The sequence below is a fragment of the Periplaneta americana genome, chromosome 12, assembly GCF_040183065.1.
Source record: "Periplaneta americana isolate PAMFEO1 chromosome 12, P.americana_PAMFEO1_priV1, whole genome shotgun sequence".
In the NCBI taxonomy this organism is placed as follows: domain Eukaryota; kingdom Metazoa; phylum Arthropoda; class Insecta; order Blattodea; family Blattidae; genus Periplaneta; species Periplaneta americana.
In genome coordinates, this window is record NC_091128.1 from 57830789 (window position 1) to 57846878 (window position 16090).

Below are 16090 nucleotides of genomic sequence, written 5' to 3' on the forward strand. Positions count from 1 at the left end.
CTGAACTCTGCACAGTAGTCAAATGTAAATAACTGCAGGTTTCAGACATACAAAGTACAATATAATTCGGTGGAACATAAACGTTGGGAACATTTGGAGTGAAATATAACCAATATAAAGTTGTTACTCTTGGTAGTCTTCTATGGAGTGTATAATTCAACTAAATCCTACATATATTAGAATGACTTAATATAGGCCTATAAAGTAATGACAATAACACTGCACTACAGGTTAGAAATCGACTTGCTCACTTACTACCGCACTGGACACGTAACACCACAGTTCAGCAATGTTGCTGTAACCAGACGGTACAGAAAACAATTCTATCTCCCTTCCCTCTGACGTCAGGTACAATAATCGAGTCACATATACACTGTATAATTAATTAAAAAGCATTAGGGTATGTTACATAAGTTCAGTTCTTTATTCTTTCAAGAAAACGAAACATAATGTATTTTTCTTCTGCTGGAAAAAGTTCTTTTTTGACGAGTTATTTTTACTATCATCCCTTTTATCCTCATGCCGTCGGAACGAAACTCAAGGCTTAATCCATGATGATGATGATGATGATGATGACGACAACGATGATGATGATGATGATGATGATGATGATGACGCTTTAGTAGACCTACGCAGTATTTCCGTATTACCACAGTCTAGTACAGGGCTGGGCATCGGGAGCGCATCCAGACTCTAAACGGGGACGCTTAATATTCATCAACCACTGAATCAACGCTGCGCGGTGTTCGGCGGGGAAGAAAGGGGATGAAGAGAAATCATATGGCTCCCCGTGAGAGAGTAGAATCCGCTCTTGCTGCCTAGTATATACAGTGACGAAGCTTGAGTTGTGAGGGTGCTAGGAACAGTAGACTGTGCCGGTACTAGTGGTTAGCAACTGTCTATGGATGCATATTTCCTAGGTATTGAGCTTCGTGACTGTATATACTAGACTGTGGTAGTATCCACAGCTCATAAAAAAGTGCACGTCACTTACATGACTCACAATGAGCACATTAAATGAAAGTCACGCAAGCATGCACACACACACACACACACACACACACACACACAAATAAAAGTAAGTATTTTCAGTAAGAGAGTCGCATTTATTATAAAGGCATTACGAGTGAATTCAATGGAAATATTTATCAGCCTCTAAAATAGAAACAGCTAGAGCTAAATAAAATTCTGCGTCTTCCCCTGTACATTTGCAAACTCTGCTTTCACGCCTGATAGGTGTTTGATGTGAATATTATTTGTATTATTTTTCAGCGTGTCACATTAATTCTGGAGAGTGCCGCGCGTCGACTGGCTGACACGAAGAAGCTTATCAATGCGAAATTGTTTTATATTTGGAGAAGGGAATATCAATGTTTGTCCCGTGTTGCAGAGTTCACACTTGATCTATCTCCATGTAGTTACAGATACAATTATTTTAAAAATTTTGACGAGTAACAAGTTACAGGTACAATTGTTTTAAATACTTTGATGGGTAACAAGTTACAGGTACAATTGCTTTCACACTTTGACGAGTACCAAGTTACAAGTACAATTGTTTTAAACACTTTGACTATTACTTAGTTACAAGTACAATTGTTTTAAACACTTTGACGAGTGCCAAGTCACAGGTACAATTGTATTGAACATTTTGATGAGTAACAAGTTAAAGGTACAATTTTGAACACTTTGACGAGTATCAGGTTAAAGGTACAGTTGTTTTAAACACTTTGACGAATACTATGTTACAGGTACAATTGTTTTAAACGCTTTGACGAATACCAAGTCACAGGTACAATTGTATTGAACATTTTGATGAGTAACAAGTTAAAGGTACAATTTTGAACACTTTGACGAGTATCAGGTTAAAGGTACAGTTGTTTTAAACACTTTAACGAATACTATGTTACAGGCACAATTGTTTTAAACACTTTTACGAGTACCATGATACAAGTACAATTGTTTTCAACACTTTGACGAGTATCAAGTTAGAGGTATAATTGTTTTAAGCACTTTGACGAGTACTAAGTTATAGGTATAATTGTTTTAAACACTTTTACGAGTATCAAGTTACAGGTACAATTGTTTTAAACGCTTTGACGAGTATCAAGTTACAGGTACAATTGTTTTAAACACTTTGACGAGTACTAAGTTACAGGTATAATTGTTTTAAACACTTTGACGAGTATCAAGTTACAGGTACAATTGTTTTGAACACTTTGACGAGTATTAAGTTACAGGTACAATTGTTTTGAACACTTTAACGAGTATCAAGTTACAGGTACAATTGTTTTGAACACTTTGACGAGTATCAAGTTACAGGTACAATTGTTTTGAACACTTTTACGAGTATCAAGTTACAGGTACAATTGTTTTGAACACTTTGACGAGTATCAAGTTACAGGTAAAATTGTTTCCAATAGAATTTTTAACCATACCCGTTCATAGAACACAGCTGCACGGAGTGTTGTACGTCTGTATAAAATGGAAAGGAAAATGCTGAAGCCCGAAAACTGACTACCGGGCGCAAGTGATGTATACCCAAATTTGACCACTGAATGTATGTGATGCGTCCCGGCCAAGTAAATTTTTATCTTGAGCGCAACCATCTCGCATACACTTAACACGAAACCGGGCTTTTACCTGAGACACCAAAGAGATTTCATTGACGAAAGATAAATATCGATGTTGGAACCCATGACAATGATCTCCACTCCTATGCCTTAATCGCTGCATGTGCCAAAACGTGTTATTTATAATCTAGATATTATATTTTTTTTGTAACGCTGGTGCAGAAACTCTAAGCCTCGTCCAGGAATCGGTTTCGAGAAAATTCTGCATGATGTGCCTGCATTGTTCACGTATTTTTCCGAACTTGCTTCACGATAGAGCATGGTATGACATGTATTGTGTAGGGATAAAGACCCTCAATTGATATCTAAGCCCCGGGCGTTGTTCTGTTGGTAGGGAAGCCAACAATATCAGCTTAGTGTAACCGCTTTATCCATGAGGGACGTCACTGTAATGTATGAAGCATCCTAGTATTATGTTACCAGTAAACGCGTTAAGGTAATCTATATTCCCAACATCACACTGCTTTCAAGTCTGCTTAATCCTAAGATTTAGTGCGTACTGAAACCACCGAAACATTACTTTAAACTTGTATTGATGTGTCAATTGACGGTTAAACTATATTAAATATTCTAACTATCCATGTACTTAGGGTAAACATTGGTAATTTCGTGGCAGTGGTTATTTCGTGATACTTTTTCTTTGCTCTTTCGTGAACTAACCAATGGTATTACGAGATTCAAATTCAAATTTCCACCAAGGGATTGCATATGTTGTTTGGTTTCCAGAATCATACAGCTACGCTTTGTGTGACTATTGTAGCTGCTTCAGCGGGCTTTTATGTTTCGAGAGAGCAAGTAAGCGTCGATTTCTCAGGCGTACAAATTTTGTGGATGTTTGTAATTACATTACAGGCGTATTACTAAAGGTAAGCACATGATATTTGGTACATGATTTATTATACCTTAATGAAATTTTAGGAAATGTTTTTGGAATTTTAGATACAGCTGTAATCGCCATATAGGCTTAGCTTTACTGATAGAAATCTTAACTGTTTGAGGCGAAATTTTGTTCAAAATTAAGCGTTACATTTTATACAATTTTAAAAATTGTATTACAATACGAATTTTAGAAATCTGAAGATAAGGTGTGATAACAAAAAATAAAAGGGGGACGCAATGGGTTCAGTGTAGCTTCTGTTTGATTTGTTATCATGCTAAGTGCCAATGATAAGTGCTAGATGACTTATTTGCAAGAATTGTGACAGAAGATGAAACATGGCTCCACCATTTCGGACCGGAGACAGAGGCAGACAATGGAGTGGCATCATGCAAATTCACAAAAGAAACAGAAATTCAAAAGTGCACATTCGGCAGGAAAAGTTATGGCTACTGTGTTTTTCGATTCAGAAGGACTCTTGCTTGTGGACATCATGCCACACGGAACCACCATTAATTCTGTCGCGTATGTGGCAACTCTCAAGAAACTTCAAGCTCGACTGAGTCGTGTTCGACGACATCGGGAGAAGCAGGATGTTCTGCTATTGCACGACAACGCACAGCCATATGTCAGTCACAAGACCACAGACCATATCAGAAAATTTGGATAGACAACACTGAAACATCCGCCTTACAGTCCTGAACTGGCACCGTGCGATTACCATCTCTTTGGGAAACTGAAGGATCACTTCCCGGAACGAGGCTAGAAGACGACTCCATTGTGCATGCTGCTAAAGAGTGGCTCAGACGTCTTGGTCCAGACTTTTACCGTGCTGATCTACAGGCCCTCGTTCCTAGGTTACGTAAGGCAGTTGAAAAGGACGGGAATTATGTGAAAAAGTGACATTTTTTTCTAAAGGATATATCTACATTCTGTGAAAATAGCAAAGCTGTAGAATAAAAATATAATTTTTAAACAAATGTTATATTACTAGGGAAACTCCAAAAGTAATGTATAGGCTATAGTAAAGTCCGTAATAAAAGTGTTCACCCCTTCAGGGCAAAGAAGATCTCTTTTCAATTTCAATTTTTACTTTGATTTCATTCTTATTATGTGTTGATATGTATTTATATGTTTTCTTGCTATAAGTATTAGACGGAATTACTATGTTTGAAGTCTTGTAACAATGATTGAGAATTTTATTTGACTTTAATTAATTTTTCCACAATTCTTCTACTTCTCACGAAATTATTAATGCAATATCACGAAATAACCAACCTTTTAGCTAAAGTTGTAAAAGAGGTTTTTGGCACTTGTTCAAGAACGTGTCCAATCTTTTATGTCTCCAGATTTGTACAGCAAATTATCGTCTATTAGATGAAAAAATCGGAATAAGGATATATTTACACATTTGCATTTTAAATTAATTTTCATGAAGTTATCACGAAATTACCAATGTTTACCCTATCTCCTTTTTGTGCCCTATATTCACTATAATCCTTTATTGAACAGCCCGTTAAATGAAACTGCCACGTCATCGACATTCGTACGACCACCATATTCATCATTAGATCCTAAGTTCGTGGGTGAAGCTCCTGGTGAGAGCCGTGGAATGGTAAGGACGATAAAATCAATAATATAATTTTATTTACAAGAGAACTAAATCCGGAAGTTCTTTATCAATTTTCAACCCTGCTAGTCACTGTTTTCTCATGTTATTAAAAATATAAGGAAACGGAAAAATAATTCACCATCTGGATTTTTTCATGACACAGAATACCACATTTCACGATGATATTAACAATATTTGAAGACACTAAATTTATAAGCCACGGTTCTAAACAGTTTATATATTTCGCACGCTTATGAACAGTTTCATTCATGTCGTTATGACCTACAAAATAATATCTTATTTGAAGAGAGAGAGGTCGAATTTTTATTTTTTGAGCCACATAATGAACCATATAATTACAGTACCCACTGCGGGTGAACAAATTGAACTACAGAAATAAACTTTTAAGGCCCGATTGTATAAACCATTTAATCTTAGATCAGAGGTTAAATTAATCCTTGTTTCTGCTGAACTTGGAATTTTGTGTTGTATAAAGTCTAATCTGAGATTAATTTGTCTCAAACTAAAGTCAACTTTGACTGAAGAAATTTCTCGGATTAAGTTAGATGATCCAAGTTCAGTTATTTCTTTTCTGTTTGAAATATACGAGTGACAGATTGTGCAAATAAAATATCCATTATCATTAATATTAATAGATATGATAGGTACATTTATATATATTTATTTCAATTTCTTGCCTTAATACACAAACATTCTTATATTTTATAAGGCTCTATCGTGTTCAGCAGTATCAAATAACATAACCTATAATTATATTATGTTTATAACAACCATTAATTATTTATGGATATGATAGGTACATTCATAAATTTTCAATTAACGGTATTACTAAACGAAAATTGTCGTTTTATAAAGCTTTATTATGTTTAGCAGTATCAAACACCATAACATGATAACAACTCGGAGAACAGTCAACCTTCATATTGTCCGCCATTATTTACATTGCAGAAAAAACCAGTGTCTCCAACAGAGTGTACGGAAAGTCGCGAAAAAGTAGTTGTAAAGTCGCTAGATTTCTCATTATCAACAAAGAAAGATTAAATTTTGTCTATGGGGTGCTAAAAAGGTCACTAAATCCCTATTTAAGCAATATAAAAGTTAAAAGAAATTGTTGTTGAAAAAGAGTTAAAGTCGCTGGATTGGCAACACTGAACAAACCTGTCCGCGCATCACGTATTTCACCTGTTTATGCGATGTTGCCAAATCCTTTTCACGTGAACTTAGATTGCATTTGAACCAAGGTAATTTGATCGCAGAAAAGTTTTATGCAATAGAAGAAGTGTCTGAACTCGGTTCACTTTTCGATCTTCGATCAAAGTTGATCTTTGGTCAGGGAGTTTTATACAATTGGGCCTAAATCATTGAGTGAAATGCTAATATTAATTGAGAATAAGAAATTTGAGAAAATATAATTACACTAAACAACAAGAATTTTGCTCCGACTTAAAACAATGTATCCCTTATGGTTTGATGTGCACTGAATCCGAAAATGCATCTCTTTTCTTCGTATCACGTAATGTTTTTAAGATATATTATAATTTCATTTTTCGATAAGCGCTCCCCCAGGCAACATCTGGTGCGGGTTGGGGGTATAAACCAAAACCAAAGCTAATGCATTTTATGAGTTTATGACTTATTTCTGATTTCTTATGGTTGTTGGCATGTTATTTTGTACTTAAAATAAATAAACTAATATTGGTCCCTTCTATTAAGTAAATATCATAACAGTTCAAAGTGAGGTCTATGCAATGAACAGACAAGGGTGTGGTTTTCAGTATTTAAAAGAAGAGTTTAAAAGTTTGAGTGAAGGCAAATTAAAAGAGTACATTTTCATCGGTCCACAAATTCACAAAGTTATGGCTGATCATTTGTTTCAGGAAAAATTTCCGTTACAGAAAGAATGGCAGGCCGAGCTTTCAAAGACTTTTGCTCGAATTTCCTGGGAAATTCTAGGGTAGAAAATTTGTTGTGGAAACCATGTTAAGTGCATATGACAAAATGGAGTGTAATATGTTTCTCGAAATACACTTTTTACATTCTCATTTGGATTTATTTCCTCCTAACTTTGAAGCGGTAAGCGACGAGGATGGTGAAGGATTTCATCAAGAAATATCTGAAATGGAAAGACGATATAAAGGAAGATCATCTTCCAGCATGCTTGCAAACTATTGTCGGTTCCTTGTAAAATACAGTCCCGGGCCTATTTATAAACAGAAGTCATCCAGAAAATAATTTTAAATGTAAGTTCAAATTCCGAGATTTTTCTCATGATACGCATGAAATATTTTTATTGTTGTGTTTTAAACTATGTAACATCATTTTTGTATCCAGTACACATTTTTTAAGTATTATGAGGAATTTTGAATCCTTAGTGTGTTGTAATTTTATCAGTAGCAACAAATAAATTTAGTCATAATAATAATCCGTGGCGTTACAGCCCGTGAAGGGCCTAGACCGACCAGCCGACTGCTGGCCTCACGCCCACATGCCGAAGCAGAGGTGGACGATCATCCAACCAGATTGGAGGTATCGTGTGGTTAGCACGATGATCCCCCCAGCCGTTATAGCTGGTATTCGCAACCGGATTTCGCTACCTATCGTAGCTCCCCAAGTGCATCACGATGCTGGGTGAGCACCGGTCCCATACACTGGCCGAAATTTCATGAGAAAATGTCTTCCCCCACGAGGACTCGAATCAGCGCGCATTCCGTAACGCGAGTCGTAGGCAGGATGCCTTAGACCGCGACGCCACGGCGCGGGACTAAATTTAGTCATAAAATATTCAATTCATTTTCCTCGGAAAATGGTACGTGATGGGGCAATTTGGATTTTAAATTCAGATTTAGGGCACACATATTAATAATATTCACCTATTTTTATTTCGGAGCAAGGCAAAAAGTAAAAATTTGTTGTTCAGTGCTATTAATCCCAATTGTGAACACAAATTTCATTTACATTTTTGTTCCATCTTCTCATTCATCTTGTTCTATTGAAAGCCTACACGATAAGATTAATTTTTGATGTTGACCAATGAAATAATTTCAGGGATAGTTTACATCTTTGTTGTACTGTCTGAGGGTGCGGGCATCCCAGGTTGGGAACTACTGATCCAAATCAATCATCAATCCTCTCAATAATATATTATATGATTTGGTAACAATGGAGTAATACTGAAGTGAAAAGAGAAAGGGAAGTATCTGGGCAAAATCTGACCCACAACCTTCTTTCCATCATAATCTCACACGATTTTTCAGTAATTGAACCAGATTCTTTGGTGAGAAGTCTCGCTATATGATTGAACTGACGCGTTCTGATTTGCACATTTTAACGAAGAGAGAAAGCATTATATTGCATGTGCATTGCTTGTAACATTATGATTTAATTTTTCTAGCCAATATCATTATCATGTCAACATCTTCATCAGTTCCTTCTTCTCCTTTCAAAATTTCAATTCAGTTTTCATCCAAATAAATGAAATCAGATCCGTAGAAAATATGTACTGCTTATAGTGACAAAAGCCACTGTTAAGCACGTCCTCTTTTAAAGAAAATAATATCTTGTGTTCTTATTCCAACTTCAACTATCAATGCAGAAGTATCTGTATAGCTTTATAGTTTAAAGGAAACGTATACATAAGAAACTCAAATACAAAATTCACTACCTTAAAGTGAGGTTAAACTATTATGAAAACGGCTGCAATTTTTCGTTCTCTTTGACCTACAGGGAATGTAACCTTTATGCAACACATTTTCGTACATTTTATTACATTCTAATATATACAGCCACGAAGCTTGAGTTGTTGAGGGTACTAGGAACAATGGACTGTGTCGGTACTATTTCGCATTTTCTGTGATGAGGCGATAGTAGCGATTAGCAACTATCTATGGATGCATATTCCCTACGCATTGAGCTTCGTGACTGTATATACTAGACTGTGATGATATAAATTCGATAAGAAGACAGTTGAAATTTGAATTGAATGCACCCAACAATTAGCTTGGAAGCTGACGGTTGCAATTCTCATTATTGTAACTGCTAAAAGCTTTTAAATGTGTGTCCTAGATATAGGAGATATTTTTGTTTTTGTAAAAGTTCATAATAAAATATATGGACTACTTCTGTGCGAAAAACAGTGTACCGGTAAGTGATATTTTTTTAGTTTTGTTACAATCCATGGACCAGATTTTTTTTTTATTGTGGCGGAGGTTCTGAAATATAGTATAGGACTATTCTGAAACAGAAAATTTGATTATTTCGACAAATAACATAACCCAAACAATGTGTAGTAGGACTTAAAACATGTTAATGTAATCCATTGTAACCTGTCGGGAGTTAGTTCCTTTTCAACTATATCCTTATATGTGACTAGGCCTTTGTTCCAAATATGAATTAGTTCCCACAAGCTGATGATATTGACACAGTTTATAGGGATGACATCATCAAAATATTACCTGATCCAGAGCTTGCGTTGCGGGGAGGACAAATTAAATTTGCATTTGATATTGAAATACCTAATTTGCAGTAACGTAAACAAGTAAGATTATTTGAAGCAAACAACGTATTCCGAATCTCACCGGACCGGTGGACAACAATGACGTTACGCTGCAGCGAAATAAGGAACAAAACTGCTGGAAGGATCGATGGCTGTCATGGCGGCTGTACAAGTTGTTGTCTGTGCTACGCTAGCAAAATTTTGCGAAATTTCCGTACTGCCATCTCGTTCAAAGAAAAAAGAGCATAAACAATTTATTTCTTGAACCGGTAGTAATAACTGGTCCGTTGACATGGTCGCTCATAAGCCATTAACATATTGTTTTTACGTTGTGCTCATTACAAACAATACAGCAGAACTAAAGCAGAACACATCGCCATGACACAACAGTGCACGATGTCATTCGTCTGCTAATTCCCGCCCTATACAAGAACCAGTCAGTTTCACTGATGGCGGCTGATGGAGACTGCCATCGCCTCTGCAAGCTGATGGCACCGGTGCGACACTGGTGGAGCATCACTGAAGCCATCAGTGAAATTCGGAACACCGTGATGTCATCAGATTGCTCAGCGCTGAGATTCGGAATACGCTCAAAGTTAAGAGTTATTATGTTTAGCTATAAATTTATTTTATGTACCAATACCTCTGTTTAATTCCAATTTTTGTCTTAATATTTGTAAACGGGATCGGAAGAAACATGAAGATATCCTTCAAGAACTTAATGTGTCATCAGTACTGGACTATATCTCCAGATATGAGTTAAACTGGAAGGAACACGTCTCAAGAATGGTATCATCCACGATCCCCAAGGCAATAATGAAGTATCGTCCAAATTGGAAACGGTCACTTGGTCGACCCATGAAAAGATGGCAAGAAAATCGCTTTTTCAGGTCGTAACACTTCTTTTGGGACTAGTACTTGACAGGATGATGATGATGATGATGATGATGATGATGATGATGATGATGATGATATTTGTAAACGAAAGTTTTTAATAAAACTTTTCATAGAAATGACCTATCTTTAGATTTCATTATTAGGCCTACTGCAAACATAAAACATTGACTTGTTATATATCAAATTAATCAGAATAAAATAATCTAAGAGAAAACAGTTTCAGAATATCCTTTGGTTGCACCTACAAGAATTCTATATTATTAAAAACTATGTAGTTCAGAATAGCCCCAAACACGGTGTTTTTTTATTTTTTTCTGAAGTACTATGAAGGCCCAAAAAGGAAAACGAAATCTTTTGATAAATAGCATCTTGAAGCCAACCTACTTCAAATTGCTGAAAACAAAGTAGCCTACTCAGAAAAACAACTAGTTTTACAAAAGCAAAAAGATAAATAGAAACCTTCCAGAATAGCCCCACTTTACGATATCATGCACGGCAATTGAACTACACTGTGACTACCATTCAGTACGAAATTGTCTTCGAGTACTGAATACTGTTGACTGTGGTCACCGTACTTGTTTTCGGATACTACATACCGGGACTCAAATATCGGCAGAAGCGATGGACTTGTAGCTGGTTTTCATGACATTATGTGCAAATGAAGTCACTAGCTCTATTACATTATAAGGATATAATATTCCTTTAATTATAAAAGTATTAACAAAATGAATTTAGTATTACCGCATTAATTAATATAATATTACTTCATAAAGAACAGTACGTTATGACAGTAAAATTTGGATTTAGAATTAAAAAAACCTGGAAATTCTTTAAGTGATGCAAATGCATATATAGAGGCAGTTGATAGGCTCCATCAGACTAGACCAGGCATGTCCAACCGGGACAGATCTAACCTTCAAACAAAGTGCAACAGTAGCCTACGTAGAATCTCATAATACCATGCAGACACGCGTATAAAAGATATTCTACATCACTGTTGCACATCAAGGCAAATCTCCCTTCAAACGAGGTGCAACAGTGACGTAAAATCTCAGAATACCATGCAGGCATATGTATAAGAGATATTCTACGTCACTTTTGCACCTCGTTTGAAGGCTAAATTCTGCCTTTAAGCGAGGTGCAACAGTGACGTAAAATCTCAGAATATCATGCAGGTATACGTATAAAAGATATTCTACGTCACTGTCGCACCTGACGGCTAAATCTGCTCCTGCTGGGCATGCCTGGACTAGACCACCAGAGAAATGCACCTAACTGTTAGAGAAAAACTTAGGCATAACCAGTGACGTGGTGTATTACATGGTTGTTACCGGTCATTAATCAATACAACTTAGCTTGACCACAACATTATAACTTTATTTAGACTTACTGGTACTGTGATATTGTAGACTACTTGTATTGAAGTTCGATTCTGCGATTCTTCTGTAAGAAGAGATCTATGACAGAGTCATTGAACGTCGGTCCTTTTCTCATGTTCAAGAGAAGAGATTTTTCTATCGACATTAAGGATAGTCCAGATAGTCTATTCTGCCCTAGAGTATTCCGCTGGTAAGTATGTATACGTCGCAGAGTTGAAAATGACCATTCTGCTGAAGCATTTCTCGCGGGAATTGTTAAAATCAAATTACAGAGATTGGTAACTTCCGGTAGAGCTTCTGTGAAACCAATGGCACGTAAGTTCAAACCTAACTCATACACAGACTTGTTAGCACATTCGGGAGAAGAATGTATGTACTGTACGACAGTTCATTTTTCAGTCGCATCATATTAAAGAATGTCCCATAGTTTTGCATCAAGATCCGAAAGGGTTTTTCCGGAAACACTTCTGCGAAGTTCGTATACCACTCAGAATTAAGCAACACTAGGAATTCCAGTTTGTCAATGTCTGAAAATTTGGCTATCATTTGTCATTTTAATGTATCAATGAAGTTTTATTCTCTTCGTCAGTGTGATCACGTCTCACTTTCTTCGAGCGCGGCGTCTCCAAATTTTCACACGATCTTTCCACCGTAGACTAAATAGTGTCAAAACTGTCACGAACATTTGTGAGATCGTCTACGAAATTACTTATTTTCTGTTTGCAGTAGCCCATATCATATATTATTTTCTTTTGCATAATGCAGAACAAAATTTCCGCTTGTATGCTCCGTTACATAGTAACACTACATACAATTCTTTAACTACTTTAAACTCTTTGAATTACAATTTGGATTAGGATTACGTATTAACTATTTGGATCACAATTATCATTACAATTCCTCTAGTTATAATAAGAACCAATATCGTCATTTTGCCTTAAAGTTTGTCAAAGTCGATTCTGGTAACAAATGCACTATCCTATCTTCCATCATCGATTAAAAAGCCCCATCTTTGAAATTGAAGATGGCAGCAATCATCCTTGATTTGTAATTCCGTCTTGTATTAGACGTCGTTGGGACACGTCTTCTGACTTGTCGATCAAGAGCCATTGTTCTTTTTGATGATATTTTGTCACTAAATAACCACACGAAAACACGAAGAAACTATAATTTTTCTCAACCGGCAAGCTCACAATCTATCAGCGTGTTAAAAGGGCCACTAAGTAGGAGTTACATTTAAGATTCCCAGGCCTGTGATGAGCACGGGCTTTTATCGTCAAGCCGAGCGGTAACAGGGCCCCGTAGTAGGCGTTACTTTAACTCTGCTTGCTTTCAGCCGCACTGTCTGCGTCTGCGAGGGTTCAACGTCCTCTATCGAGTTGCTTATTACCAGGGAACGGATTTATATGGACTAAAAATATATGAAATATGTAAATATATATGTAGTTATTTTTACCAAAATATGGAATTAAATATGGATTTTTACCAAAATATGGAATTAAATATGGACTTAAAATTATAAAAAAATGACTATGTACGTTAAATATTGGTACATTTTAATCAAACTAAACAAAAAATATAATGGACGTACCTTATCTTCCAATGTAGTTTCAACAAAACACAATTTTTATTGTCTGTTACCATAACAATAGGTTACAAACATTTCTTTCAAGTGCTGAAAAGTGAATCTTCTTCTATTGTCTCTGAGGATAGATTTATACTGACTAAAAGAGCGTTCGACGTCACAAGAAGTAACTGGTACATAATTCAATTTCACAATGTCTGCTGGGGATAAGTCCAAGTTAATCTTCACTGTTGATTCACCACTCATCACAGCAACAACCTTTTGTAGTTCTTCATATCCAGGGTTTTTTGAAAGTACAGTGTCCACCTTAGCTCTTACTGCATCTGCAACTTTACCTCTACCACGATTCAGTTGTTCCACAGTACTATTTATAATTTCAAAACTTTCAGATAGTGAAAGGTGCCTATTTTGGAGACTTTTGAGCGTTTTTATGATGCATGAAAATGTATGCTGAATGTGAGCTAAGTCATTCTTCACACTTATGTCACAGGTAACTGTTTTCGCAGTATCAATTGAGACTGCATCTTCAGAGTCCAATGCAAGGAGAACATTGTTAATAGAGTCTATATGTTCGGCATAATATTCAACTGCTTCTAGCCATGTACCCCATCTAGTTAAAATTGGCTTTGGTGGCAATGGAATTTCAGGGTACATTTCTTTCAACACGTTAACTCTACTGGGAGCTTTGAGAAATACTTTTTTCACTGATGAAATCAACAAATCTACTTTAGGGAAATTGTCTCTGACCACTTCTGCCACACGATGAAATGCATGCGCCACACAAGTAAAATGAGTCAATTTAGGATATACAACAGATAATGCTTGTCCAGCTTTGACCATATAAGGGGCAGCATCGCTAATAAAGAATAACACATTATCGTACATAATACCCTTTGGCCACAGGATACCCATAGCTTCGTTGAACAGTTTAACTATAGTTTTGTTATTGCACTTTTCTAGAACATCACAATGTAAAAGAATTCGTTCAGAATATTGTTCACTTAACAAACCGATAACTACATTACCAACAAGTCTACCTTCTTTGTCGGGAGTCTCATCAATGGAAACCCAAATTGAACTATCTTTAATTTCATCTCTTATCTTCTGTATTGTCTCATCGTAGATGGATGGAGCATACGTCTTCCTAAGTGTTGACTCATCCGGGATTGTATGTTGAGTATATTTTTCAAGGAATTCCCTGAAGACCTTATTCTTTAGTTTGTAGAGAGGAATATCAGCAGAGATGAGAGAACGGCACAGGTCGATGTTAAACTCAGATCTTACATTCGATGTTGTTGGTTGTGTTAAAAACAATTGTCTCTGCTTGGAATTTAGTTGTTTGTTGGCCTGATGTTTACTAGTTGTAATGTGTTGTTGCACCAGGAACTTTTGTGTAGATGATACTGCACACTGACACAAATTACAAAATAATATTTTATTGTCAGTTGATAAACCATCTTCTTTAAATTCTGAAATGTAACTTGTTAGTTTTGATTTTAAATTGACTGAATGACGTACTTTTGGCATATTTACCGTCTTTATAGTATGATTTACAAAACTGAACCTATGTGTACTCTGACTGGCATTTAACTGTTGAGCTGCACAACTGAAGTCTGTTAAAAATTTTAAATTAAATTAATACAGTTTTGTAACTTACTTTCCCATTGTTGATAGGACTGCTAATTTTCAAATAACTCTGATGTTAAAGGGATTACTGAACATGTGTTTAAATCTCTATTGTTGAAATGTATTTTTAAAAGTTAATGGAATTTTGTTTTGTTTTATTGTTAAACCTAATATAATATGGACTGTTTTATATGAAATATGGAAAATATATGGAAATTAACGAAAATATGTACTAAACTCTAAAATATGGAAAAATATGGAAAATAAAAGTAGGATTTTTCAACCCTACACATTGTGAAACATAAAGATAATGCAAAATATAAATTATATTAGCTTTATAAGTAAATATGTATTTACATATAAATCCTTTCCCTGCTTATTACACTGTCCTTTGCCGGTAACAATGTTGCATTGACGTTGCAATGTCTCACACAGTCTATTCTATTGAATAGCGACCAGCGAAAATACTGTTCATTTGTGTTATAGGCCTATTAAAATATTGTTAATGAATTATTAAAAGCACTAAAAGCTTCAATATTGTATTTTGTTTAGTGTTACCGCCGGTAACACCGGTTACATGGACTCCACGCCCCTGGGCATAACCAAGGACATTAAGAGTTGTAAGAAAAATTAAAAGGAGACCTATGATTTATCAAAAGGGATTAATTACGAAATACATTCAAACTATAGCCCAACAAGTCTCAGAGACCACCGACCAACAAGAAACAGTGGACTAATCAAGGGCATCTGTTTTGGACTAAAGTAACAGGTTACATAGTCTATCAGGGAACTGTTCGCGATACTGCTGATGTTGCTGCTCCACTAGTCCCCTTAAGATAGGGACACGAACTGGGATTGCCCTCACACGTAGGTCGTTTGGGTGGACACATTGTGCTATCCAGGATGGAATGATGTGCATACGCTAACACCCTCCCGCTCTACAGATTCTTACGAGGTCCGCTCCGAATTCT

The 16090-nt window shown here is 36.0% G+C and overlaps 1 protein-coding gene across 1 annotated transcript in view; it reads left to right on the forward strand.

The window, feature by feature from the left end:
• The first annotated feature begins 207 nt into the window (after nucleotides 1-207).
• Nucleotides 208-16090, forward strand: part of LOC138709964 (von Willebrand factor C and EGF domain-containing protein) — a 260424-nt gene continuing 244541 nt past the window's right edge. The window contains exons 1-2 of the mRNA XM_069840646.1: nucleotides 208-308; nucleotides 5020-5105. Coding sequence (XP_069696747.1) covers nucleotides 208-308; nucleotides 5020-5105 — 187 coding nt within the window. The remainder of the gene's footprint in view (nucleotides 309-5019; nucleotides 5106-16090) is intronic.